The sequence below is a fragment of the Myotis myotis genome, unplaced genomic scaffold (assembly GCF_014108235.1).
Source record: "Myotis myotis isolate mMyoMyo1 unplaced genomic scaffold, mMyoMyo1.p scaffold_m19_p_2, whole genome shotgun sequence".
NCBI lineage: Eukaryota > Metazoa > Chordata > Mammalia > Chiroptera > Vespertilionidae > Myotis > Myotis myotis.
Genome location: NW_023416324.1, coordinates 150,094,433 through 150,122,047, shown reverse-complemented (window position 1 = coordinate 150,122,047; position 27,615 = coordinate 150,094,433). Strand labels below are relative to the sequence as shown.

At 40.8% G+C, this 27,615-nt stretch overlaps 2 protein-coding genes across 14 annotated transcripts in view; one reads left to right on the top strand and one right to left on the bottom strand.

Annotated features, from left to right (window-relative positions):
• The window catches only part of CCDC80 (coiled-coil domain containing 80), a 39,807-nt gene extending 28,358 nt beyond the window's left edge, over positions 1-11,449 (top strand). For both annotated transcript variants that reach the window (XM_036352138.1, XM_036352137.1), the window contains exons 6-8: positions 7,029-7,132; positions 9,949-10,029; positions 10,936-11,449. In XM_036352138.1, the coding sequence (XP_036208031.1) occupies positions 7,029-7,132; positions 9,949-10,029; positions 10,936-11,282 (532 nt within the window). In that variant the 3' untranslated portion in view covers positions 11,283-11,449. The remainder of the gene's footprint in view (positions 1-7,028; positions 7,133-9,948; positions 10,030-10,935) is intronic.
• A 5,020-nt stretch (positions 11,450-16,469) lies between these two features.
• The window catches only part of SLC35A5 (solute carrier family 35 member A5), a 34,076-nt gene continuing 22,930 nt past the window's right edge, over positions 16,470-27,615 (bottom strand). For 8 of the 12 annotated variants that reach the window (XM_036352142.1, XM_036352143.1, XM_036352139.1 and 5 more), the window contains 2 exons: positions 26,671-27,451; positions 23,860-25,286 (listed from right to left, as the gene is read on the bottom strand). In XM_036352142.1, the coding sequence (XP_036208035.1) occupies positions 25,218-25,286; positions 26,671-27,451 (850 nt within the window). In that variant the 3' untranslated portion in view covers positions 23,860-25,217. Of the gene's footprint in view, positions 16,895-19,351; positions 19,410-23,859; positions 25,287-26,670; positions 27,452-27,615 lie in introns of those variants that run through there. The other 4 variants (XM_036352147.1, XM_036352145.1, XM_036352151.1 and 1 more) reach the window with 4 other exon arrangements.

The window sequence follows — 27,615 nt, the reverse complement described above, 5'->3', positions numbered from 1 at the left end:
CCACCCCAGTGCACAAATTTTTGTGCACCGGGCCTCTAGTCTATATATATATATATATATATATATATATATATATATATAAGCCTAATATGCAAATTGTCCCCTCGGGAGTTCAACCGGGAGACTGGGAGTTCATTGACTCTCTATGACGTGTGCTGACCACCAGGGGGTGGCTTGGAATGATGGAAGGCCCCAGCTGGCAGCCACAAGGTCCCGATTGGCCCTGATCGCTGGCCAGGCTTAGGACTCTACCCATGTACAAACCTCGTGCATTGGGCATTTAGTTCTATTTATAATTTAGGGAATTTTACCTACAGTTTTAAAGGTCTTTGATAATGTTTGGCCCTGCTTAAAAACTCAGTTATTAAACAACTTCATTATTTCAGATATTTCACATTTAATACTAGAGGCCCAGTGCAAAAAAATTTGTGCACTCAGGGGGGAGGGGGGTCCCTCAGACCAGCCTGTGCCCTCTCGCAGTCGGGGACTCCTCGGGAGATAATGACCTGCTGGCTTAGGCCCAATCCAGGGTGGCAGAGGGCAGGCCCAATCCCTAGGTGCAGCCCCTGGTTGGGCTCAGAGCAGGGCTGATTGGGGAGGTGGGGCGCCGCACCCTGTCATGCACAGAGCAGGGCGGATCAGGAGGTTGCGATGCCACCCTCAGTCATGCTCAGGGTAGGGCCAATTGGGGGGTTGGGGCACCGCTCCCTGTCACACTCAAGGTAGGGTCGATGGGGAGGTTGGGGCGCTGCCCCCTGTCACACACAGAGCAGGGTCGATCAGGAGGTTGGGGAGCTCCCCCATGTCACTCACAGAGCAGGGCCCATCAGGGGGTTGGGGAGCTCCCCCCTGTCATGCACAGAGCAGGGCCGATCAGGGGGTTGAGGAGCTCCCCCCTGTCACTCACAGAGTAGGGTCGATAGGGGAGTTGGGGCACCGCCCCCTGTCACACACAGAGCAGGGCGGATCAGGGGATTGGGGCACCGCACCCTGTCACACTCAGGGCAGGGCCAATGGGGAGGTTATGGCTCTACCCCGTCACACACAGAGCAGGGCCCGTGGGGGAGGGGGGGGCATTGGGGCGCTACACCCTGTCACACACAGAGCAGGGCCTATCAGGGGGTTGGGGAGCTCCCCCCTATCAGGCACAGAGCAGGGCTGATCAGGGGGTTGGGGTGCCTTCCCCTGTCATGAACAGAGCAGGGCAGATAGGGAGGCTGTGGCCCCACCCCCTGTCACACACAGAGCTGCAGGGCGATTAGAGGGTTTGGGTACTGCCCCCTGTCACGCTAATCCTGGTGCCAGGAAGCCTTGAGGCTCCACTGATCCTGGTGCTGGGAGGCATATTACCCTTTTACTATATAGGATAGAGGCCTGGTGCATGGGTGGGGGCCGGCTGGTTTGCCCTGAAGGGTGTCCTCGATCGGGGTGGGGGTCCCCATTGGGGTGCCTGGCCAGCCTGGATGAGGGGATGATGGTTGTTTGCAGCTTGTCACACACCCTTCAGGGTGGGGGTCCCCACTGGGGTGCCTGGCCAGCCTGGGTGAGGGGCTGAGGGCTGTTTTCAGGCTGGTGGGTGACTGAATCTCCCAACCGCTCCTTTTTTTCTTTTTCTTTTTTAATTCTGGGCCAGCTTTAGCTCTGAGGCTTGGCTCCAGCTCTTAGGCCTCGGCTGCTGAAAGCAGGTATCTGGTTTGTTTGGGTTCTATAATCGAAACACTGTTTCAACTCCAGCTCTGAGATCCCGGCTGGCTGAAAGCCGGTTTCTGGGGTTTTGTTTAGCTTCTATATTTGTAACAGTGTTTCAAACTGCAAGCTCAGAGGCCGGCAAGGCAGGCGGGGAATGTTGGAGTCCTCCGTCACTGAAACAAGCAAACCTCATGTTCGCTTTAAGCTGCCTGGCTGCTGGCCGCCATCTTGGCCGGCAGTTAATTTGCATATCGCCCTGATTAGCCAATGGGAAGGGTAGTGGACGTTTGGCTAATTACCATGTTTCTCTTTTATTAGATAGGATATTTATTTTAATTGCTTGAAATAAACAAAGAATTTCTGAGAACTTAAATGACCCATTAGTTTAATAAGTTAATCTTGTAAACACAGTGAATCTAAAGTTCTCTCATATGTTCCAATAACTGTGTACACTTAGTGAGATTTCCACTTAAAACCATACATTTACAACTATTACTCAATTATACAGTCTACTTTTGAATTTTAAGGGTGTCATTTTATTAAATCAAATTATCTTAAGTTTCACAAGAACATAAATTATATAAAGAAAACCAGGATCTTCTTAGAAATATACATTATTACTATGACTTTGATTCTTTGAAAACATTCTCTTTTTAATTCTAAATCAGGACTAAAAGATGCATACTTTCTGAACCATCCTAGTAAACTCAGGTTGCCCAACCTCTAAAATAGACAGTTATCACTGATGTTATTTATAACCAAGGATTTGGGCCAGCCATGACACTCTCAGCCGCAGATATCATGAGGTCTTCTTCTTACCATCCCCAGGCAGAATGTTTTTTTATAAGCACTATGTCATGGGTTTTAAACCTGAAAAGGAAATCTGACATTATCTCAATTTTTTTCACTCACAATCTTGCAATGCTCATCCACATTGGTCACCTATTTGAATTAGTTTTGTCTTTGATTCTTAAGACTTATACTTACATTTTGTATCTAAAGTCTTTTGAGCTGGATGGGGCCCTACAGTATGTAATTATATTTTCTTTATAATGTAAGAGCCCCTGTAGGCTCTTATATTTATTACTATTTCAGGAACGTACATTTCTTATGGATATTCAGAATGGTATATGATCATAATTTGAATATTCTATGGGTGTACATGACCGTGGTCACAACTTAGAAATCACTGTGCTGATCATTATCATTGGTCCTAAAAATTAAAGTTCAATAGTATATTACTTAAAGGCATGAGAAAGACAGCCCAGAGTTTAATTTCTGGTTTCTCCACTTATTAGTTGGGTGATCTTGGGCTGATTGTTTAACCTCTTGTGTTTTAGTTTTCTCATTTAAAAATGAGGGTAATAAGTGTATCTATTCTTAAGGTTGTTATAAAAGGTAAAATCAATACTAAATGTAATGATGGCCCAGGATCTAGCACAAAGTGAACAATCAATAAATGCAAGCTATTAGTAGTATTAGGACCAGTTAGTTAGCTCCTAGTAAGAGAATTTTGTCATCAAGAAAGAGGTGAGGAGAGGTGAGAAAAGGAGATTTAGCAAATACCTCAGTATTAAAACCCAGGCAAAGAGAACTGAAAAAAAAATTTAAACTAAAAGTTATATAAATAAATCAGTATCCAAATGGGAATTTTCCTTCAGATTTGCTGAGTTGTTGGTGGGTCTATAAAGCCTGGTTTCAGCTGACCAGACTCTAAGCCAGTCTAACCTTTAGTGATACTAATTTGGTTCAGTCTATAATTACTTTTCTCTGACACAGAAGCCCCAAAGAGTGGGCAAATGAACACTAATTTTGGTTAAGAGAAGCAAATACATCCATAGCTCATATAATTTTTATTTACTGAGAAGCTAAAGTGACAGAAAAAAACAAGTTGTCCAGAATAAGGATCTGGATCACACACACACATCTCTTGTTACATCCTATGGGCGCTATTTTCTTCAGTGTCGAGAGTTGGGGGCTTTTATCTTCCTGTGAAGGGCCATGGGAGAAGAAAAATCATTCCTTAGGGGAAATGACCTTCTCTTGGTGTGTCTGGGACACGGAGTCTCAGACCCCATCCCTCTGCAATCAGGACAGCCGACAGCAGGGCCCACAGGTAAACAAGTCAAAATATACCTCACCCAAAATAGCTCCCTGCAGGACACCTTAGGCTCTGTGTGAGGCCAGGGTGGCTGGCCTGGTTTGGATGCTGGCTGAGGGGTGGGGGGGGGGGGGGCAGCGCTGATCTGGCATGTCTCCTAAGGAAGCAGGGAGTGTGCAGGAGACCATGTTTGTGATCCGACAGCAGTCACTGGTCCTTTTCCCAGGAAACCTTGGACCGTCTCAGATGCTCCTCTCTGCTCTTCCATGCCAAACACATTCATCTCCCTATCCTCAGCGGAGATTTTAGTTTTTCTTTCCCTTTGAAGAAAAACAAGCAGAGGAAGCGAATGTAATGTCACAGCAAGCAATTCTTGGCGAGCCTTGCTCCAGGCATCTATTCAGAGGTTGTATTTCATCAGACTATCATTTTCTCTCATTCACCCAAACCACTATTCCCCCAAGAGGCCATTTTCTTTGGGTTGAAAACTCTCATGTTCACTCTGAGGCTAGAAGGGGCACAGGGAAAGAAGCAATGAATAAAATAAGCTGGCTTCCAGCTCCGTGAGTACACTCACAGCCCACAGTTGCCTACGCTGGAGGCAGAAAGCAAAACCCCTTCTCCGGTGAAGGTGGAATTTGAGATAACTCCGTACTGTTGCCGCTTGGCTGCATACGCTCTGCTCACGCTCTCTCCCTCCTCCCCTCTCAGGGACCCTGGCAGCACCAGCCAAGCATCAGGATCACTGAGGGTGGTAGGTGAGGGACACCAAGGCCTGGGAGCCAGATAAATCTGTATTTTTCTACCACCTCTTAGATTTACTGGCTAGGCAAGTTACTTCACTTCTCTAAGCTTCATTTTATCGTCTATAAAATGGAGACAATACGTTGTGTGCTCACTGACTAACGAGGAACACATATGGTGTAGATACAAGTGAGCTGTAAAATGATACAAACACAAGGGTTAGGTCAGTTATCGTATGGCAGTGTGATAGACAATGTCCAAGGCCTGTTAATGGACACACTTCGACATATAGGAGCTGCAGGTGAAGACACCATCTGTATCCATGTCATCACATGGGTAACTTACATTCCTGAGCTCTGGTTTAATTCTTATAACACCTCTTTGAAGTAGATGCTATTTTTGATTCTAGAGATAAGGAAAAACTGAGACTTAGATGAATTGAGAGACGTGCTTCAGGAACCCCAAAAGTAGCAGTGACAAAGGTTTCCTGGCTTTTCCCACTATCTACTGTGTTGGAGCTAAAATAGCAAAAACAAGTTTACTATCCTAATATATAAAGAGCCAGGATCTGTCACAACCTAAACATCTAGACGAACGACCGAACACCAGACTAGGGTCCCGGCTGGCACGACGGGAGTCAATCCTGGGTCCCGGACGCCTGTGGCTTGGAAGCAGGAGGGAGCTGTGGGTCCTGGCCACCCACAGTGTGGTGGTGTGAGGGAGCTGTGGGAACGTAGCCATGCTGCCATTAGACTGGCCTCTGGGTCCCTCCCCCCACCCGCAGGCTTTGGGGAATCAGAGCCATGCTGCCATCAGACTGGTTTCTTGGTCCCTACCCCTGGTCCTCAGGCTCTGGGAACCGGAGCCATGCTGTGATCGGATTGACCTCTTGGTCCCTTCTGCCACCTGCAGGCTTTAGGGAGCCAGAGCCATGCTGTGATCTGGGAATCTTGGTCCCTCCCCCCGCCCGCAGGCTCCGGGGAACTGGAGCCATGTTGCGATGGGACTGGACCCTACCTGAGGGGTCCCAGTTTGTGAGACCGTGCAGGCTGGGCTGAGAGATGCCCCCCGAGTGCACGAATTTTCATGCACCGTGCCTCTAGTCCTATATAATAAAAAGGTAATATGCAAATTGACCCTAACAGCAGAATGACCAGGAATGACCGGTCACTATAACACACACTGACCACCAGGGGGCAGAAGCTCAACACAGTTGCTGCCCCTTCATCGTCAGTGTGCTTCCACAGGGGGAGCACTGCTAAGTCGAAGCCGGCTCATGGCTGGCCAGTGCATCTGTGGTGGCGGGAGCCTCTCCCGCGTCAGCTGCAGCACTAAGGATGTCTGAGTAACAGCTTCCCATAGGGAGCAGGCCTAAGCTGTTACTTGGACATCCCCCGAAGGCTCCTGGGCTGCCAGAGAGATGTCTGTCTATCAGTCAGACATCCCCTGAGGGGCCCCGGACTGCAAGAGGTTGCAGGCTGGGCTGAGGGACCCCCCAAATGCACTAATTTTCATGCCTCTAGTATATTCTAAAATCCTATGGCTATAGGTTAAATTCCATTCTAGTTCATAGGGGTACTTTATAAGTGTTTGTTCTTACTAATGGGATAGGGTACATTTTAGAACTTATGCTTGCTTCTGGAGAAACCATTAGATACTGAGGAAGGTAAATAAAGCTTTGTTTTGCCAGGAATCCTCCTTGACCCTTTGAGCCACTTTCCTATTTTCCTTCTTCCTGTCACCTACTTAAAATTCAGTTCTCTTTTCCTATTCTATTTCCCTTTCATATAATTATTTCTTAACCCCCTCCAAGCCCTAGGGAACTCTACTTGAACTTGAATTTTCCTCAGTCCCCTTCTGATTCCTTTCTAAAAAATAGTTACTATTGAGAGTATTACAGATGTCCCAATTTACCCCTATTGCCCCCCTCTACCCAATTCCTGCCCCACCCCAATCCTTCATCACCCTGTTCTCTGTGTCCATGGGCAATGTATATATGCAATGTAAGGTCTTCGATTATTCTCTTCCCACTCCCCTTCCCTGTTTCCCTCTGAGATTCGTAAGTCTTTTCCATGTTTCCATGCCACTGGTCCTATTTTATTTGTCAGCTTATTTTGTTCATTAGATTCCACATAGAAGTGAGATCAGATTCCTTGTTTCTGTTGCTACAATAGGACATACAATTTTGGTCAGTCCTCATTGCATCTGAGAGCTGTGTCTCTTCCTGAGTGACCTCATGAGGCATAGTGGCCAAACTCAGGCCTGACATACCATGCAAATGCCACAGTAGGCAGACTGTGAAGTTACAACAGAAATAGTGCAAGAAATGTGGAAATGCAGTTGAATGGCTTTGAGGAGCTATGAGATGTTTCTGAGAGTCAGTGCTTTTTATTTTGGGCATAGGAAAATACCAACAGCCAAAGTGACCCTGCTTCCTTACACTATAGCCTCTATTGTTCGAAGCAGTCATTGTGGCCTTCTGCTTCTTTCCCAGATTCCGATGGAGGAGGCGGTTGCTGGTGATCTCTGCTCCTAATGATGAAGACTGGGCCTATTCACAGCAGCTCTCAGCCCTCAGTGGTCAGGCATGCAATTTTGGTGAGTGAGAAGCCTCGTCATCTCTGCCTTCCCACACCACTCTCTTCCTGCTCAACTCTAAAATGAAACATAGAAGCTTAGCTCATTCAAATGTTCCCCAGTCCAGACTGTAGATTCCCAGACACTTACTCAGTTATACTGAGTATAAAGTTGCTTTCAGACTGGAGCCTTAGTCAACTGGGATCTATTTTTTTTTCTCTCAATATTCTCCCCTCTCAGGTTCTTCATTAAAGTGTTTGAAAATACCTGCTGCTTTACTTTCAGTGATCTGTATTATGTCATATATATGTCTCAAGACCATATCTATCAACATTTACCTAAGTTATGATACTCATCAATTACTTAGGTAATTCTGAATACTTCACAAGTTACATGTCTTTTGTACAACAGGAATGGTGTTGGGAATGAATGTATTAATTGAAGCACATTATACTAATTTGCCATTCCTTTAAAAGGGCACCAAGAGATCTGTTAAACAGAACCTTATTTTTAAGACAAGCAGGTAATAGAGAACTTTTTTTTTGTAGTGAATTGCCCAGTGTTTTGAAAATTAATGCGTGTGTGTGTGTGTGTGTGTGTGTGTGTGTGTGTGTTTTACCAAACATTATTATTCTAGTGATCTGATACAGCTAATATCATTTTGAATGTGGATATTTAGAAAGGAAAATGCATAGTACATAGAACCATGTAGATAATGGCAATTCCAAAAGTGGAAATCACAACTGAAGGCTCATTTAAGATATATCTCTGCAGAGGAAGAATTTTTGAGTTCTGGGTGTGGGGAAGTAGCAGGAGCCACTGTTTAAAAAAAAATTATTATTGGAATCAGCATTATTTTTAGACTTCTGTTTAGGAAGGGAAATCATTTGTTATACAACTGTACTTGATTTATTAAAGGGGCCGGGGGTGAGTTTTATAAAGCACTAACAGAGCCTGGATCCTTGCTACGTACCAGTTAACTGTAAATTAACTGGTAATTATAAATACATTTCAGTTTTTATTTATGCTCCTGTTATCACAGTTAAAATTTAAGACTTTATATCAACATATATAAGATTTGACTGTGACACTATTCTTAAGCATATTTTAAATTATTTGTAACTACCACTGGTGCTAGAAAACAGAAGTTCCTAGAGTAGTTAGTGACCCTTCACAATAAGAATATAAATAAAATCATGACTTGTTAATTTTCTAAAGACATCTTTGCTGCAGCTATTAGGTGATGTTGGTTGTTTTTTGTTCTTGTTTTTGTTTGTTTGTTTTTTGTTAATCCTCCACCCTAGGAGATTTTATATATATATATATATATATATATATATATATATATATATATATATATTATTGATTTTTTTTTACAGAGAGGAAGGGAGAGTGATATAGAGTTAGAAACATTGATGAGAGAGAAACATCGGTCAGCTGCCTCCTGTACACCTCCTACTGAGGATGTGCCCGCAACCAAGGTACATGCCCTTGACCGGAATCAAACCTGGGACCTTTCAGTCCACAGGCCGATGCTCTAGCCACTGAGCCAAACCGGTTAGGGCCATAGGATATTTTTTCATTGATTTTTAGAGAGTGGAAGGGAGGGGAAGAGAGAGAGAAACATCGCTGTGTGAGAGACATATCAATTGGTTGCCTCCCGCACGCACCCTGACCGGGTGGCGCCAGGGATGGAGCCTGCAACCAAGGTATGTGCCCTTGAATGAAATCAAACCCAGGACCCTTCAGTCCGAAGGCCAATGCTCTACCCACTGAGCAAAACTGGCTGGTGTTTTTAATCTCTGCACACAGAGCCTAAGTCACATTACTGTAGGCAAACTCTTGTTTATAATATACAGGAAATGTGAACAACTCATGTGTTTCAGGGATAAATTCATGATCTTCCCTTCTGGAAACACAAGTCAACAACACGAAGAACATAATGTTTTACTTCTCTGAGAAGCGTAAAGACCACAAAAACTTTTTTGAAATAATACTTTGCTTTAAGCTCCGTCTTAAAAGAGACCTCCCCAAAATTGCTTTCAATTTTCTCCCCTGGACAATAAACGCCAACAGTATTCGTATTATTAGTCCCAAGTTATTACCCTGACTAGGCTGGAATCTTGTCTAAGCCATGAGATCTTGAGAGAATGAATTGGCAGCCGCCTCGCCCTCCTGTTTCTGTCTCCTGAGCCCCTCCATGTGTGCTTCATCTTCAAAAGAATTCCAGTGAGCTGCCTAGGCATGACCTCTCCTTCCTGAAACTTCAGCTGAGGGTGGGAAGCAGGCTGTGCTTGCCTAAGTGTGACCTACGCTTTGAATCCTCTAAATAAGTGATAAGAACCTGCCTTTTAAGCCACAAACTTTATTCGGGGAAGCCAGAACTATTTCTTTAACAATCACAATGGATAAGGTCTCCAGTCTTTTTTCTGAAAGCAATCCATGTAAGTTTATGTGACTTTTTTTTTCAGAACACTAATCAGTTTAGATGATCTTAGATATTGTAATGTTCCGATGACTTCATTTTCGTTTTGTCATTTAATAAAGTCAGAGTCACAGTTTTAGAGCAAATTCTTCTATTTTAATATAAAAAACACAACACCCCCCCCCCCAAAGCAAACAACATCTGATGCTGTTAATTCTCAAAATCTACAATTGTAGAAGTATGTAAGTATTTTCTTATGGAATAATTTAAAAATAGATTATTCTACCTAATCAGGTTATGTTCTATATTCTTTTTAAACTTAGAGATTTTCATGGTCAGACATTGGTGTTTGGAATTAAAAGATGATTTAGAGTCCTTTTCCTTAATTCTATGGCTTTCTTTTTTCTCTCAGGTCTGCGCCACATAACCATTCTGAAGCTTTTAGGCACTGGAGAGGAAATTGGGGGCGTCTTAGAACTATTCCCGATTAATGGTATAGTGTTGTTCTTTTATAGCAATTAAATTATATTGAATTTTATGCAAACAGTGCACATAAGGATGTGTGTGTGTGTGTGTGTGTGTGTGTGTGTGTTTGTGTATGCGTGGGAGGAAGGGGAAGTGGAGTGAAAAAACTAACATTGTTTTCAATGTAAAATTACTCATAAATGATAGTAAAACTATTTACTTTGTTAACTAGTGATATTTGACTGGTTTTCAAAGCATTTTCATCTATGTTATCTCATTTAATCCTCCCAATGGTACTATGAGGCCCGTAGTTTGTATCTTATTGATTCCCTTTCAACAGATGAAGACATATACTAAAAGGCTCCCAGAAGCTGAAAGAAAATGACTAGCGACTAAAGAAGGCATAGCCAGTCCTTCCTTCCAAGATCATGCTCTTTACACGAGAAAATGTGTATGAAATCCAGGCACAATGCTGGACAGTGTCAATCACAATAGTTCAAACACATTTACCCAATGCTTACATGATTGGTGTTTTTCACCTTTGACAATAAAATATGCTTTTTTAAAATACAGACAACAGCATCAAAAGAAAAACTATAATTGCAAAGAACTAACTGAGCTAATTGGAAATAAACTTAGAAATGCAAACAATATAATCTTTGTTAATCACAAATCTTAAATAAATTGATCTTGCAAGGATTAAATTAAGGGGCTGGTTTTATATTTTTAACATTCCTATAAAGGGGACATCATGTGCACAGCAGGGACATTTAATTTCCCTGGGGGAAAAAAAACAGCAAACTTCTTTAATTGAATCTTGAGCTAAAGAGAATAGATCATGGGTCCTTTCTTCATTCTCACTGTGATTTCTTCTCACTTTGTTTTCCTGAGTGCTCTCTTTAATCCACTAATAATTTTTCTAATTCTATTCTAGGGAGCTCTGTTGTTGAGCGAGAAGACGTGCCAGCCCATTTGGTGAAAGACATACGTAACTATTTTCAAGTGAGCCCTGAATACTTCTCCATGCTTCTAGTTGGAAAAGATGGAAATGTAAAATCCTGGTATCCTTCCCCAATGTGGTCCATGGTGATCGTGTATGATTTAATTGATTCTATGCAACTCCGGAGACAGGAAATGGCCATTCAGCAGTCACTGGGGATGCGCTGCCCAGAAGATGAGTATGCAGGCTATGGTTACCATAGTTACCACCAAGGATACCAGGATGGTTACCAGGATGACTACCGTCACCATGAGAGTTACCACCATGGATACCCTTATTGAACAGAAATATGTAACCTTAACCCCAGTCAGTTTCCCCTTCATCTGTTAAAGCCACATGTGGCCAGCTACATAAAGGAGTTCTGCCTACATTCCACACTGCCCACTACATTCTCTTCCTTTTTCTTTCTGTGTTCTTCCAAGATTAAATAATAGCAAACCTTGGCCTACTCATGAGTTGTTATTGAAGCCTTAAGTCATAAGACAGTTGATAAGAATTTGTTTCTCTAACTGGAGAGGATCTGGTGCTGAATAATGGTTACTGAAAATTGATATTTTACTTCTCTTACATGATGGACATGATTTGGAATACAAAATTCTATACAATAAGTATTTATGTCTGTCTTTTACTTTTTTAGTATTCATTGGTAAGGGAAAACTATGATCAAGAAAATTAAAGATCACAGCACATATATTTCAGGACACATCTGACTAACTGGGGCAGACAGAAGAGATAGTTTCTTGAGTCTGCAGGCTGACGCTCTATCCACTGAGCCAAACCGGTTAGGGCAATAGTTTCTTAACCTTTTTTGAAATGTCCGTCTAGAAATGATTAAGATGTTATTTTCTTTCATGAAGCTTGATACCACAGGGGTCCATTGATACTGGCTACCAAACAAGAGAAGGCACCTACACCAGCCTTTCTATTATAGCCACTTCCCACTCTGTTGACATTATCTTGAGTGTGAGATGGGGCAGGGAAGAGGAATCCCTAAATCAGCAGTGGACTCTGACCCTGCTGCTAGAGGGGACACCTACAGAATTCCAACAGGTACCATGGACTCCCTGGCATGGAACACCTTGACCCCTCACCGGTGACCCCTGTACTTACTTGCTAATGGGCCTGTTACCGCACAGGACCTTGTAAAATAAAATTACAAAGAAGGAGATTCTACCCAGGAGTTCTTTTGTGCTGTTAAAGGCAAATGTTACTATATCACAGTGGATAATATTGTAGCTGGAGAACAAAAATATAATCTTTTTCTTTGAAAAATAACATTTGTTTTTTACATATGGCACATAAACTAAATGCTTTCCTTCCCCCCTTCCTTGCTTCTTTCCTACTTTTCTTTTTACAACAAACAAACAAGTACTATTACCAACTAATATCTATGAGCTGGCTTTGAGGCAGTCAGTCAGATTCCCAGGATGACAGTGCCAGCGTCTATCAATAATGGGATGCTTATTTTTTGCCACTGCTAATAATAACTAATTCTCCAAATAATGTTTGTATTGGTAATTAACTCTAATGAGCAAAGATATCGATAACTGCATTTCGAGGCACATGTGAATGTTCCCTATTAACTCATCTGTGCCTATTTGTACAAATCTGTCTTCACATCATCTGAACTTTGTTACAATTAAGGTAAAAATGGAAATTGTGACTACATAAGTTTGAGAAAATCTCTTGTTTTGCCCCTCATTCTCCATGAAGACCATTCATTCTTACCTGTTAATACAGGCAACTAAACTGATTAGTGTTCTGAAAAAATTCACATAAACTTACATGGATTGCTCTCAGAAAAAAGACTGGAGACCTTATCCATTGTGATTCTTAAAGAAATAATTCTGGCTTCCCAGAATAAAGTTTGTGGCTTAAAAGGTCCAGAAAGTTCAAGTGACTTTAGAACACAGTTCTCTTATTCTGTAAATTATGCTCCCATCACACCCCTCTCACATGGTGGAGAGCTTTCCTCCTTCCTCTTTCCAGAACAGCCTGTACCAGCTGCTAGAGACGTGCAAGGGAAAGAACCAGGTTGACGTATGTTACTCTTAAATTTATGCCAGAGTGAAGCACAGCTTAAAATTGCCAATAAAAATGAATTTCTTTACCATCACTTCTGAAATATTGTAGGGATAATGCTTAAGTAAGAGGCCCAGATAGTCTCAGTTTTTGGAAATATGATAATGAGGAATTTCATCTCCCAAAGAAATGAATTTAGATAGAAATAGAAAACTTACTTCTAAAATAATATCAAATAAGGTTATAGCTCCTACAATCAAAGAACAACAACCATTTTTCATAAGCTCAGATTACTTTTTCAATCATTCCTCTGGTTCTGGTTGCAGCCTGAGATTAGTAATTAGCAATGTGTCTGACTCTCCTTTCTCTAATGAGAGGGGCCTAAAAATTATGGGTCATCACTTGGAGCACTGTAGAATTAGCCATAGCTCAGCAAAAACCCTGAAATACCATCAGAGGAAAGTGCTATTGGTAAAAGCCCTCAAACTCTACAATCTGGTAAAATACAAAATATTCTCCAGCAGATGAGAAAATTGGATATTTAGGTAACATGAATCTCTCTGTCTTCTGGGGGTATAGATCACAGAGTTTGAAATCTGGGTATTGTTTTTCTGTAAAAGCATTTCTTTCAAAACCAGAGCAACAGAAAAAATGATAAGGAACAAACAATTTATCATGTTTTAGAAAGACTGTGGAATTATGGTATTTAAAAAGAAAAGAACCTGGTTGAGTTAGGGAAATCTGGATGATCCTGAAAAGGACACAGCCTTGCCAAAGTCACTGGTTGTCACAGTTCCCTTCCACGAATTTCAATAGTTGTTGTTTTTTTTTTACCAGAGGAATCCCAGGCTCTGAGGTGAATATTAATTCAACAGAGTTCCTTCCCCTGCTACAGAGGCAGGCGGCTGAGGTGCAGTGGAGTCCGTGGCACCCAAATGGTCTCATTTTCTGGAGGTTAGCTAATAATGAAACTCACACCTTCTCAACTTCTAGAGCATCGAGAATATAAATAGCTCAAGACCAGAGAGGATGGTAACCTCAGTGGGCCCTGATTGTTGATCTCAGGACTCAGTCATGTATGGAGATTACAGATAGAGAGGCCTCTTGAAAAGAAACTTTGTCCATTGCTCTGCCACCACGAATTCTTCTTTCCCTGTTGATTGCTTTCCTTTTTTCCTCTCTCCTTGGCTGCTCTCTACTTAATGGGTAGGGGTGTGTAGAGAGTGCGGTGTAGTTGATGAATATTCTTCATGGCAAAAATGAAGCACAGTTAAAATGCTAACTACTTCTCTTCAGTTCTCTCAGAGTTGGTGCAAAGCTCCCAATGCCAGACTTTCTCTGAGTTTTGTACATGTGATCATGAGCTCAAGAATCAAGGTTATGGAGGTGTTTTGTGTTGGTCTCAGCCTATGATAGTGCTGCTGTCAGCTAGGAATGCCTGAGGCACTCACCTGGATCCATCCTGCGGTGGCAGCCCCCACAGACATTTCCCTGAGCAGAGCCAATGTTGTGGCCTTGTCCTTATTATGATTGCAAGATGCACTTCAGCAACACCCTCAGGAGCTTTGAAAAAAGCTAGGTTATTACAGGTCCTGGAACTAGGTCACAGGAAGAATGGGAACCAGAGGTTTTGAATTTATTGGGGTCAAAGATAGGGTTTCATGGGTTCACACCTTATTGGTGAATTTAAAACGTAAGAGCAGAAGTTAAAGTGCAGGAAGAAAAAAGCAAGGTGACTCAAGTGATCAGTTATCTAGGTCATCGTGGGCTTTCTACAAGGGGGACTTCAGCCCTGGCCAGGGGACTCAGTTAGTTGGAGTGTTTTCCTGTACACCAGAAGGTGGTAGGCTCCATCCTGGTCAGGACCCATATAGGAGGCAATGGATCGATGTTTCTCTCTTACTAGTACTACATTGATGTTTCTCTCTTGCCACCTTTCTCTCTGAAATCAATACTAAAAAAAATCCTTGGATATTTAAAAAAAATAAAAATAAATCGGAACTTCATGGGTAGGCAGCTGGCTCTTTATTTAGTTATGTAGTTGACAATATGTGTATTCAAGATGGATGTCTTCGAAATGAATGCCTTGGTAAGCCAAAGTTGTTATCAAATAAGTACGTTACAAATCTAAAAAGCTAATTGTCAGGCACTTTCACTACAGGTAGTGAGGGGCAAAGAGCCAATTGTAACAGATTCCATGGGTGTCCTAGAAAGGCCACTCGACTTGGGAAAACTGCTGATCCTTGCTCTGCCATGTACTTACCTGTGACCCGAGATGAGTCACTTTACCCCTGGGGCTCAGTTTCTCATCTCCAAATAAGAGAGTAGGACTAGATATGTAAGTTTCTGTTTGACTCTGACATTTATGAATCTATCTTGACCTTTAAGGAGTAGGCTGCTAAGCTCAGAGGTTTCCTGTGGTCAAAATGAATTGAATTCCCAGAGAATCCAGACTTCGTAGTTCAGAAATTCAGTTCCAGATGTTTAGAGGTTTGGGGAAAAGGTATTAAATAACTTCCCTGAGTTCTTCCCACCATAGTGCACTGCTGCACCTGAATCAAGGAGGTCATACATCTAACAACAGAACCCCTCATCCTCTCCTTAGAGCCAGACTGCATTTCCAAGGACATTCAGGTTGGCAAAGGCTGTGAGCATCCTGAACACTTAAGGAGTCTCTCCTACAAGGCACAGAGTTTCCTAACTTGGTGACCACAGGCATCATCTGTTGTCCTGAAGCTTTGACAAACTGGGAAGTCCCTTGCTGACTGCAGAGGCCTTAAATATTAGTGCTTTCTTCCTAGAAAGCAAAAGAATGGTCCTCCATCCTTCAATCTACAAGTGGATACATGTGATAAGGAGGCTGGGTGAAAAGATGGGGTGATTTTAAATAGATAACACTGATCCTGGGAAAAATTTTATTTGGCTTTCCTCTTCCCCCATAAGCACCCCTTTCCTCTCTCCTGGCCCTTTCCCTCTGTCCCAGGCCCCTCTGTCATGACCCATTCTGGCCCACGGATGGCTATAACTGTTTAGGTGTAATTGAGAGCCTGAAGGTGCCACCCTTTCCAAGGATATCGGCAATGCAAAAAAGAGATCCTTGAAGGTGGGAGGGAGAGACCAGCTTGGCAAACCCTTTTTAGAAGATTGCCAACCCCTGGAAACAAGCTTCTTTTTTTTTCCTCCAAAATTTAAAGAGTAAATTCCACCTGCAGACATTACCTTCACTCCATCTGTCTCCTTCAGTCCTCTTTTCCATCCTTGGCTTGCTTCTGGTCAGGAACACTTTTTAGAGAACCAAATTGGAACAGGGTAGGCAGAGGTAGGTATATGCCCACATTTGGCAAGACCTGATCAGGAATAGCTGAAAGCCTTGACGTGTGCAAAGAATCATCTGGTCATTTCATTTCTTACTCCAAGTTACTAACTTGAAGGTTAGACCCAAGTTGTATGGTGATTCAAACATTTATTGTATTTATACTATTTTCTATGTAGTTTGCTAGAAACCAGGAATAAAAACTGAAACAGACATTTCCCTGTACAGACTAGCAAGAACAGTCAAGTACACAATTAATTATAAGATAGTATCTATAATCAATGGTGTGGGTGGGACTGGTTGGGAGGGACCAGGGAGAGATGAGTGATGATAGTTCTTCAGTCTTCTGGAGGCTAAGATGATTACATTGCTCTTCCTGTCAGGCTCCACATGATTTGAGCAAGTCCCTCATATTGACTCCATCATCACCATGGTCAGTGGCTCTTGGATACTCATAGTGCAGGCACTTCTTCCCCGGGAACTTCCTCTCTCTCAAAGATTTAGGATGTCCGTGGAAAATGATGGCACTATTAACTTATTCATAAGCACCACCCCTCCCTGAAATAAACCAAAATGAACAATAATTAAGTGATAGAAGAAAACTTCATTATGATGGAAACTAGGGAATGCCCTTAATCCTACAGCATAAACTTCAAGTCATGTGTGCCTATTCACCATCCCTGACTTGGGAAAACTGGGCACTAAAAAGATAATACATCTGTAATCTATTGCCCGTGCAAGGACCAGCTGTGTCCGAGAGGCCAAAGAGAGGAAACATGGCTATAGTCTGTCTTTTTATCCTCCTTTGAACCACTTAGCTTCCTAATTGAAGGAAGGAGGTTGGAAGGTAAGGAGGTTGGAAGGTTAGAGTTGGCTTACAACTAGACTGGAAAAGCTCTGGCTTCACCTCCATGGACATGAATATGTCTGGTTTTTGACTCTTGGCCAAGATAAGGGCAGTGGGATTTATGATATGCCATTTAGACTCTGAAACTATCCTGTTAACCCCCAGTACCTGGCCTGATAATGGAAGTAAACCTGGCTAATTACATGGCCAGAGAGGCATAACTATCCGGGAAATTCCACATTGGGCTTTCCCAAAGTCAAGTTTCCTCATACAGCTCTTGGTCGTGTGAGCTGGAGGCCATGGTGAGACCATGATCTGTGTAGAAACAAAGCCCTGGGGAGCTTAGGCATGCAGTCCCCTCGGAACCCATTATCTGCACTGCTGCACTATATCCTTCCCCTCTAAATAACAGTCTTCTGTGAGTGTGCTCTGTGGAGTCTGGTGAGCCTTTTCAACATATGAACTTGGGAAATCCTTTCAGGGTGACGTGTAAACTTTACAAAATTTTACAAAATAAGAACTATTAAAATATTTTATACAGTGGATTAAATGTATATGAGAATACATAACATATATAAGTAAATAGAGTATGCAAAGTATACATAGAGTATAGAAATTCTAGTAGCAAATTTCACAGCTATAGAGAAAGCTCGTGTGCTTTTATGGCACTTTATGTAACCTGACTTCTCACCAAAGCAGGGGTTTGATCTAAAACAGAAAAACATACTAAATCTCCAGTGATGACCTGGCTTCACCAGGAGGAGGCAGTACACCTATCTTTATGGAACTGGCCCTCAGAGCAGGAGTTTCAACCAATGTAGAAGAAAAGTACACATCTAGAAAATGTCCTCATTACAATTTTTGTTGTCCCTGCTTCCCTTCCACTTCCTTGAAGCAACTTCCATATGTTTAGCAGAACTTCAAAGATGGCACTTGGGGTCCAGGTAAAGAATGATTAGGTAAGGAAGATTCTACCTGCAGCATTTTGTGGCAAATGTTGGGCCTAATGGGATTATTACATTTTGTTTAAAGATGAGAACACAGAAATCTTAAAAGAAGACCTTCACAAAAGGCATCCATGCACCCAGGATTAAAAACAGCTTACCTACAAAGGGAGGAAAAAACTATACCTACATATAGATATACACACATATGCACACACTCTCACACATACACACATATATTATACAGCAGGAAAACACTTAATTTCTTGGCATCACTAAAAAATAAAAAAGATTTCTGGTGGGGGAAAAAAGGGTAACTTGAGAATTATTTTCCAGACAAGCTGTCATTTATATTAAGTGGCTATAGAAAGCAATAAAAAATGCAAAACCTCTTTGAGCAGTATGACTAGAAAAAAATTGACAGTAAATAGTTATTAGATACTAGAAAATATGCAAAACCTTAGAAAGTGCATTGGCCAAAACCATTTTAGGAGAAAATATTTATTTATTTATTTACTAGTGTCCCAGTGCACAGATTCATGCACATTGAAAGGAAATTAATTAAATATTTTAATATCCCTATTCGTGTCTTGCTAATGAAAAGAAAATAGGTTTCTACCAAGTCTCCTACCTACCTACTTCAGGACTTCTGTGAGGATCAAATGAGATGAGGCACGGGAAAACGTTCCACAAACATTTGGTTAAACTGTAAAATGTTTGCATCTGGCTATAAAGCAAGTCGGATTCTGGGGTTTAAGAAACTTCAAGGATGCTAGTTGCTAGGGAGAGGAAGCCGGGCGTTGCCATGTGACATCATTACCTGGTGCCCACAGCCACCATTTCCGGGTGGGCTGGGCTGTGGGCCGCATTCTGCGTCATGGGGTCTTGGCAGCATTGGCTGCTATTTGGTGGGGTGTTGCTCCAGGGTGGTGGCGGAGCCTGTGCCCACTTGGGGGAACCCGAGTGTTGGTTTGTCGGCGCCAGGTCTGTGGTGCCATTTATTTTTAAATGGCCAGTATGCATCACGGCAGCTCCTGCGTTGAGCGTCTGCACCTTGGTGGACAGTACGTGTCTTAGCTAACAGTTGGACAGATGGACACTTAGCCTTTTATATAGAGAGATTTTTAAATATATATTTTTATTTATTTCAGAGAGGAAGGGAGGGGGCAAGCTAGAAACATCATTGGGGATCGAGCCCACAACCTGGGCACGTGCCCGTGACAAACTGAATCCGGGACCCTTCAGTCTGCAGGGTGACGTTCCATCCACTGAGCCAAACCAGCTAAGGCAAGAGAAAATATTTATTTTTAAGACAGCTCCCAGCTGAGAGATAACTTAGCATTAAAAAGTTATAAATGAGGAAATTGTCATGAACAAATTAAGTTAAATTAGCTGAGATCATTGGGATCACAAACTCAAAGGCAAACTATTAATTCTTGAAAGAAAAAGTATATAACATACACATTTAAAAAAATGAACTTCCATATTTCACCTTATCTATGGAAGCACCAAATCTAAGAGGCAGCACTATTTTATGTCCCACTAAAAAAGCATGGTCAAGTAAACATTACTTTTTTTTATCACCTAGAATTTTTATTTTTATATTCTTTTAAAGACTTTAATATATCATGTTGCATTCTTTGATTACACAAAAGGGGAAACTGTAAGTTAAATACATTAAGCTATTTCAAAACATCTACCCATTTTAAGCTAGAATCTTTTGATGCAGGGTCATAGATGTCTGAGGTTTTCCACACAGAACAGTTCTCTGTGCCATTGAGAGAACTGATGATGCTGCAGCATTTCTTTTTTTAAAAAAATATTTTTATTGATTTTTAGAGAGAAGAAGAGGGAGAGAGAGAAATATCAATTGGCTGCCTGCCTCCTGCATGCCCCCTACCAAGAATGGACCTGCAACACAGGCGTGCTTTGACCAGGAATGGAACCAGCAACCTTAAAGTTCAAGGGACAATGCCCAACAAATTGAGCCACACTGGTTAGAACAATGCCTCATTTCTCTCTATATATTTTATTGATTTCAGAGAGGAAGGGAGAGGGAGAGATTGAAACATCAGCCATCAGACAGAATCATCCGTTGGCTGTTCCTGCACACCCCGCAACTGGGGTCGAGCCCACAACCTGGGCATGTGCTCTGAGTGGGAATCGAACTGTGACCTCCTGGTTCATAGGTTGACGCTCAACCACTGAGCCACGCCAGCTGGGCCCATGTCCCATTTTTTAAGTGAGTTTTGCTGTGGTCGCCAGGGACTTTTTCCAAGCTATTGTCACTCATTTTGTAAAATTTGATGCTGACATGTTCTCGATCTTACCAGGAGGTATCAATGACAGGTTTTCAGACAACCAATACTCGTATCCTTTGAAATGGTTCTTAGGTAGTTTGTTGAATGAAATATTAAGAATTTGTAGTTATCCAGTCAAACCAAAAGCCTACATGTGCAAGCAAGGACAACTTCATCATTATTGCCAAGAGGAAGCAGCTACTTTAACATGCCATTGGCTTAAAGCATCCCAATTTCATAGATGGTAACGTAAAAACATAGGAGTGTGAGAGCAGACCTGGGTAAAATTCTCAGAGCTTATTAAGAAAACCTGAGCCCTAGCCGTTTGGGCTCAGTGGATAAAGCGTTGGTCTGCAGACTGAAGGGTCCCAGGTTCGATTCTAGTCAAGGGCACATGACCAGATTGCAGGCTTGATCCCTAGTAGGGGGCGAGTAGGAGGCATCCGATCAATGATTCTCTCTCATCATTGATGTTTCTATCCCTCCCTCCCCCTTCCTCTCTAAAATCAATTTAAAAAAAGAAAAAGAAAACCTGAGAGTTGAGAGGACATACAATAGCCTAAGTTCCTCATCTTTGAGTAAAAGGAGTCAATAACTGCATTTTAATTTTTTAGGTTGATAATTTGTAAATAGGTTCCTAAGTTTATTTTAAAAAATGCAAAAGCAACTACTAGTAATGAATGAAACTGGAACTGTAAGTGGAATAAATATCAAATACTACAAGAAACTTTAAGATATAAAAATCTGCACATAACAATAGAACCAAGTATATGAAAACTAGAAATTTAAAAAGAATGACTAAAATCCTCAACCGTACTACCCTTTACTCAAAACAGAATAGTTAGAAAATAATTAACATTGCTATATTTTACAGTCTTTGAGGATTGGTGTAAGGTGTACTTACTCCAAGGAAATTTTCTACTAGTTATAAACATGTTCATTAACAAGAAAGAAAATAAATGTATTTCAAGTAGATAAAATGGAAAAAGAAAATATACTTCAGATAATTGGAAAATGCTAAATAACCTATTTTTAAAAACCAAATAGAAACCATCCATACACATAATTCAAAATGACAAAGAAAATATAACTATAGTAAGAGAGAAAATGAAAAGAATTATGAGAATAATTCATAAATTCCTATGCAAATAAATTTGAAAATCTGGGTGGTTTTTTAGCAAAAGATAAATAATCCAGAGTAAACCAAGAGGATGAGGAGAAAATAGAGAATGGTGTATGGGGCGAAGGGGTGGGGTGGGGAGGCGGGAGGGGGAAGGGGGGAATACTCCTTTAAAAACACCAAGCCGAGGCAATTTTATTGGTGAGTTCTTTCAAAACTTCAGGGAATACATAAAGCTGACGTTTTAAAATCTTTCAGGGAACTGAGGCCAATGGGATTTGGCAGCTTGACCTACACCACATCCGTACATGATTGTTAGGGACGTGGGTTGATAAATCCCAGCAGGATTAAATGCATGACTAGCAATGTCAGTAGGTTTCCGTTATCTTGGCAAAAAGAGGATAGGGCTGGAAGCAAGTGAAATAGCAAATGAGGACAGGAGTCCTGCTTGGTCTGTTCAGGATTTACTGTGAGAAAAATATCACTTCACTAAATTTCATATTGAATTGAAAATTTACTAGTTTTAGGGCTTTGCTTATATTTTATTTTTAAATTTGTGTTTTCATATAAAAGCGATAAGCAAGAAGTTTGTATTTATTATGTATGTATGAATTTAAATAACTGTAAAGTAGAAAAAAGGACAACACTGAGATCTGTGAGAATATTTTTTTTTCCTTTCAAGGAGGAATATATATTACTTGATTTCAGGAAATCTGCTTAGGCTTTAGAGAAGGAAAACAACACTCTTTCCTTTGACTGTGACTTTCTCTGCCTCTTCTTCACACTAGAATGTTACGTTTATGGGGAAAGATCAGGACATAATTAAACTAGAGGCCCAGTGCACAGATTTGTGCACTGGTGGGGTCCCTTGGCCTGGCCTGCGGGGATTAGGCCAAAACTGGCTCTCCAAAATCCCTGGAGGGGTCCCCGATTGCAAGAAGGTGGTTCTCGAGTAGCACACCCCGGAATCGGGCTCCCTCCTCTCTGGTTCCGGGTGTGTCACCTGAGAACTGCAGCTGCCAAGTAACCACAGCTCCTGCGTTGAGCAGCTGCCCCGTTGGCCCTGGGTCTTCAGTGTACTCTAGCTCACAAACAATGGGCTTCCACTTGGAGGTTCAGTGGCAACTGCCTTGGAGTTATAAAGAAAGTAATTCTGCCCTGAGTCTCTCATCTGCACATGGAGCTTGAAAACCTATGGCAGCAGGATGCAGCTGACCAAGGATTTGGGACCCTGGGTCTAAACCACCTTTCCAGCCACATCCTGCTTTCCCTCAAGATTAGGCACATTGTTGGACAGAAGGTTGGTTCTAGGACCAATGATGGAACTGGAACCAGGTCACTGCAGGCCACACTTGTGAACCAACCAAAGGCTATTCAGAAACTATGAAGGAAGCAGATTTAGTACATTAATTGTAGGTCTTAAACTTAGACGAGAATCTAAAAATAGGAAGGGACATTAGAAATCATTCCAACTTCTATACCAAGAAGGATGTCTCCTAAAACAGTTTAATGACACAATCTTTCCCTAAAAAAATTCAGTGAGAGAATTTATTACTCTCTTCAGGAAGGCTTTTTCTGTTGAAAAGTATCATTTGTCAGGAAGTCTTCCATATAAGGAAAGAAGAACCATTACCCTGTAACTTTCACTGTAGTTTGGTTCTTTAGAATAGGAAAGAAATCTATTTTCTCCACACGACAATTGTTCTCTCTAGGTTACACACTTGACACCAAGAGCACCTGAAATGGATATGGTTTCTAGACCTCTCACCTTCCAGTTGTTCTCCTTTTAAACCAGTAGTGCTCACTAAGTACTCCTGAAAAGTACCCACATCAGAACTTCACATTTCAGCTCCAGCTCTTTCTCTGTCTCTTATTAATCGGTATGTTTACACTTTGGGCAACACTTTATGAAAAAATGGGTGAAAAAAGTAATTGTAAATGAGAAAATCAAGCTCCAGAATTAGTGGAATATTTTATGTAATATATTCTGTAGGCAATACCTTTGCAAATAAATATTGTAATTTTATCTATTTCATATGATAAATGTTTTTGTATGCTTTATTTCCTTAAAGTGAGGTCTTCCTATACCTGATTTCTCTTGCTTCTACAGTTGTTATAATAATGTAATCTTCCTGTTCTACAACTCTGATGGGAAGGCATATGATAAGGTGAACAATTTTTCTATTTTCTGAAGTCAAGATATACTGAAAGAGAAAGTTTTAAAAGTCGTTTGGGTCTCTGCCTCACTCCATTTTTTGAAATTAAAAGTACTCTGCATCCCACCTCACATGACAGAGTGGCAACACAAGACATAGGTTTAATAATTATTTTATTTATAAATTTCCAACTCTTGCCAGTCATATTATTCTACACATCACAAATGGATTATGTAATAGTATTACCTTATGTTCATCTGTATAAAAATTAGGGGAAAGAAGAGATGAATCGACCGCATGAAAATGACACTGTAAGGTTCACATTCAGTGTCTGGTTCTGTAAACACAATGGCATTTTAGCTAAAGATAACTTTTATGCCATCACCATACAGCTGCATGCCCGTGGGCAAGTCATTTGTTTCTTATTTTTTTAAATTATCTATCACTACCTCAGAGTCAATTGGATGCATGCAAAAATGTTGAAAAATAACATGCACTTGAAATGTGAAATATTATTACTATAAAATGCTTTATTATTGGCCTTCCTCTTTTTAAAGTAATACTATTCATATTTCAGCAAAAATCATTTGTCTGCAAAGTAACCCTTTTCAAAGGAACTCTTATCTGGTATGGTTCTGAAGCCAGTATCTCCACTCTGAGGAAGTGGATACGATATATAATTATCTTAACTTCTGGCTTCTTCTTAGTTCTTCAAAATATAATAATCCAAGAATAATAAGGTCAATCTAAGGGGAAAAAACACAACACGTGGCTTAAGTGATTTAAAATACAAGTGATAACTGGTGACTAGGAATCAATTTTCACCTAAATTGAAGCTTATTTGTGTAGAATATAAAAAAAGATCATCGCTAAAAATCAAATTCCCTATGAATTCCTAAACATTAAAATTCTGAGATTTTGTTTCTGAAAAATTGCTTCTTTGGTAAAACATTTAGCATAGACTACATTAAACTCAAATCAATGTTGTAGCCAAATGGCAGTCTTTCAACGAATTTTTTTAGAAAGAGTCATGTTGCTTTTTAATTGCAAAATGTGTAGCTTCAAGGGCCTCAAAATTCAAGGTGATGTTCATAATGATAAAAAAGGGGATGACTTTGGCAATAGAATAGGATTACATAATTATTAATATCTGGCAAACTGATCGGTGTTTATGTATTTATCGAGCACAGCTGCTATGATTATTACAAGGTTTTTGAAACCGTGGACAACAAGGAAAATAATCTGTGAATATATCTTATTGATTTATCAAGTTCCAGGCCATTAATGCAGTTTCCATACTATTACTCTCATGTCAGTTCCTTAGACCTTTCTGGCCTTTGACTATTCTAAGCCTCGGAGAAAACTGTTTAGGGAGTAGTTAGATATATGCAAAGGGCATTTTACTTTGGAAACAGTCTTGGTTTATCAAGTTTATCAAAGTGAAAAGATAAATATTACACATGCAGAAAATGTGAAAACAAGGTTGTGAGACCTGCCACCTATTTGAGTACCAATTAGAAAGTATCTTCATCTGACTCAATGGCATTCTTGGGTTTGGTAAGTCTTTCCAGTTCTTCTCCATCCTAAAAGGAAACATAAAATCAGTCATTAATTAAAACAAAAGTAGAAATGTAGTGTTTTTAATGATTACCAAGAAGAAAGCTCACTCAGAAATCACGGATTTTATTTCATATAATATGGTCAAAGGAAATTAAATAAATACTGAAGTTTTTGGAAAGTTAATTGTAGATGTATAATAGACCATGAAAAACTGAAATAAAACTCAGTACTTGAATTTCAGTTAATCTGAACATAGTAGGAGCACCCTCTGCTGGTCTTGAAGGCAAATGACTAAAGATTGGAGAAAGATACAAACCAGGACTTGTTACCTAAACTGATATTCTTTTACCTTAAAAGTACCACAAAGAGTGTTATCAGACCATTGGAAAAGGACACTTTTGAATCTATATTCTGGCTGATATGAGGGCATTTGGGACCCAAGATTCTAATTTTTTTATCCGGGGAACCTGTTGTATCACCACTTCAGAAGCAATACTGAAGAAAGCGCCACCACGAACTCAAATAAGAGAGATTAATTTTTCCAATGAAATGTTCACTGCATAAAGTATTTAATATTTAGTGTTCATGAAAATTGTAAATTTAAAACAAGATTGATGAGTCTATTTCACCTTTTATTTTTAACAAATATTTAACTCCTTACTTGAGTTTCCAAAATTTGCTAAGAACATGTAATTTGCTAATGTAATTTGTAATTTGCTAATAACATGACTGAAAGACCCTCCTAAAACAATAAGCAACTAGCAAAATAATACTCAGAATAACTGCACAAGTATTTTTCTAGAAAATTTTTTCTCTTATAGGTTCCTTTTGAAAATCGCCGCCTTCGTGAGATAAACAATGTCTGCCTATCTGGCACATGGTGGTTTATGAAAAACTACAGGGAAAATTAAGGAGCCAGGTTTTCTACTTTTATTTTGTAAGACTTACTAATGTTGAACTTTTCTTATGAAGGAGGCTTATTTCCCCAAGAATGGTGGAGTGGAAAGAGTAATGAAGGAGGAGTCAGACCTCATGGGTTTAGTACCAGGTCTTTCACTTAATATCGCATTTAGCCTGAGTTTTGCTTCTTCACTTGTACAATTAGGGAGACTGTACAAGGTGATCTGGGAGGCACTTTCCAGTTCCGTGACTCTATCATATTCTAATACAACTAGTGCATAAGGTCCTTGAGAGTGTGATTTATATTTTTTTTGGACCTGTGACAGCATTATCATGAGCCCTTGCATACACATAAAGAGACCAAAAAATGTTTGTTGAATAATTTTTTAAAGTCAAGAGATCAGATACATCCTTTGATAAATCAGCACTGATCCTATTTCTATTCCTGTGTCACCATCCTTTGAATTTGGAAAGAACAAGCAGACAGTAGTATCTTCCCAAACTTACCCCACTAGAGCGCTCCCAAAGATGGCCACGTAGATCTCGGATCCTTTCTTGCCTAGGTCGATATTCCATATCTTGGGACTTGCTGGCATTATAAATGAACACAGCCAGAAGAGCTGATGGGGCTTCTAAGAAAAACTCCAAAGAGGGCCTGAAGTCAAAGACCAGGACAGACACTGTTGTGATAATGACAGTGGTGACCTGGGCCATCAAGACATGGAACATGTTATCCAAAAACTTCAGAATAAAAGCCACCGAGAGGCCCTGGAATGCAGTTACAAAAATAAGGGCTAGTGAAAACGCATTGTGGCCATAGAAAAACCCACAGTTCTTAATCTGATCACGTTTACTGCTCTGAAGGCCCAGGGTAAGCCCATTAAAAAGAATGCCAAAGAAATAGAGTTTGCTGTTCTGTATGAAGATATTTTCAGTGAGCTGCTTCCCCTCCTTCAATATCTTTTCACTATAGATATTAGCCATTGAAGAAGTAAAACACTGGACTATAATAAGGACATGGCCCAAGCCGAGACGAATGTGACTGAAAACCCTGACTGTGGCATTCCACTTAGAGTCAGAAAAAGTCCACTCCTTCGCTGTGCAATTGTCTTTTCTGGGACACTCACTTCTGAAAACAAGGCAGGAATTGGATGGGCTGAAGAAGGCGTCGTGGTGAAATCCATGTCCTGCTAGGTTATGCTGCGACGTTTTGGTCCCAGCAGTAAGGGCCACAATACACAAAAATAGAATGACGAGGGAAGCCCATTGTATCCAGTTTAGATGTCTCCTGTTCAAAGAGGAAAAACAAGATTTTACAACAGGGTTTTTGCCCCCTCCCATATCAACTGTTTCTGCTGAAAACTCAGACTCTTAAGTACTTGGTTGAAAAAACTGTACCGAGTTTTTGCCAGAATTTCCCACAATTCAAGTTAGTGTCTCTGCTTCTTAAAG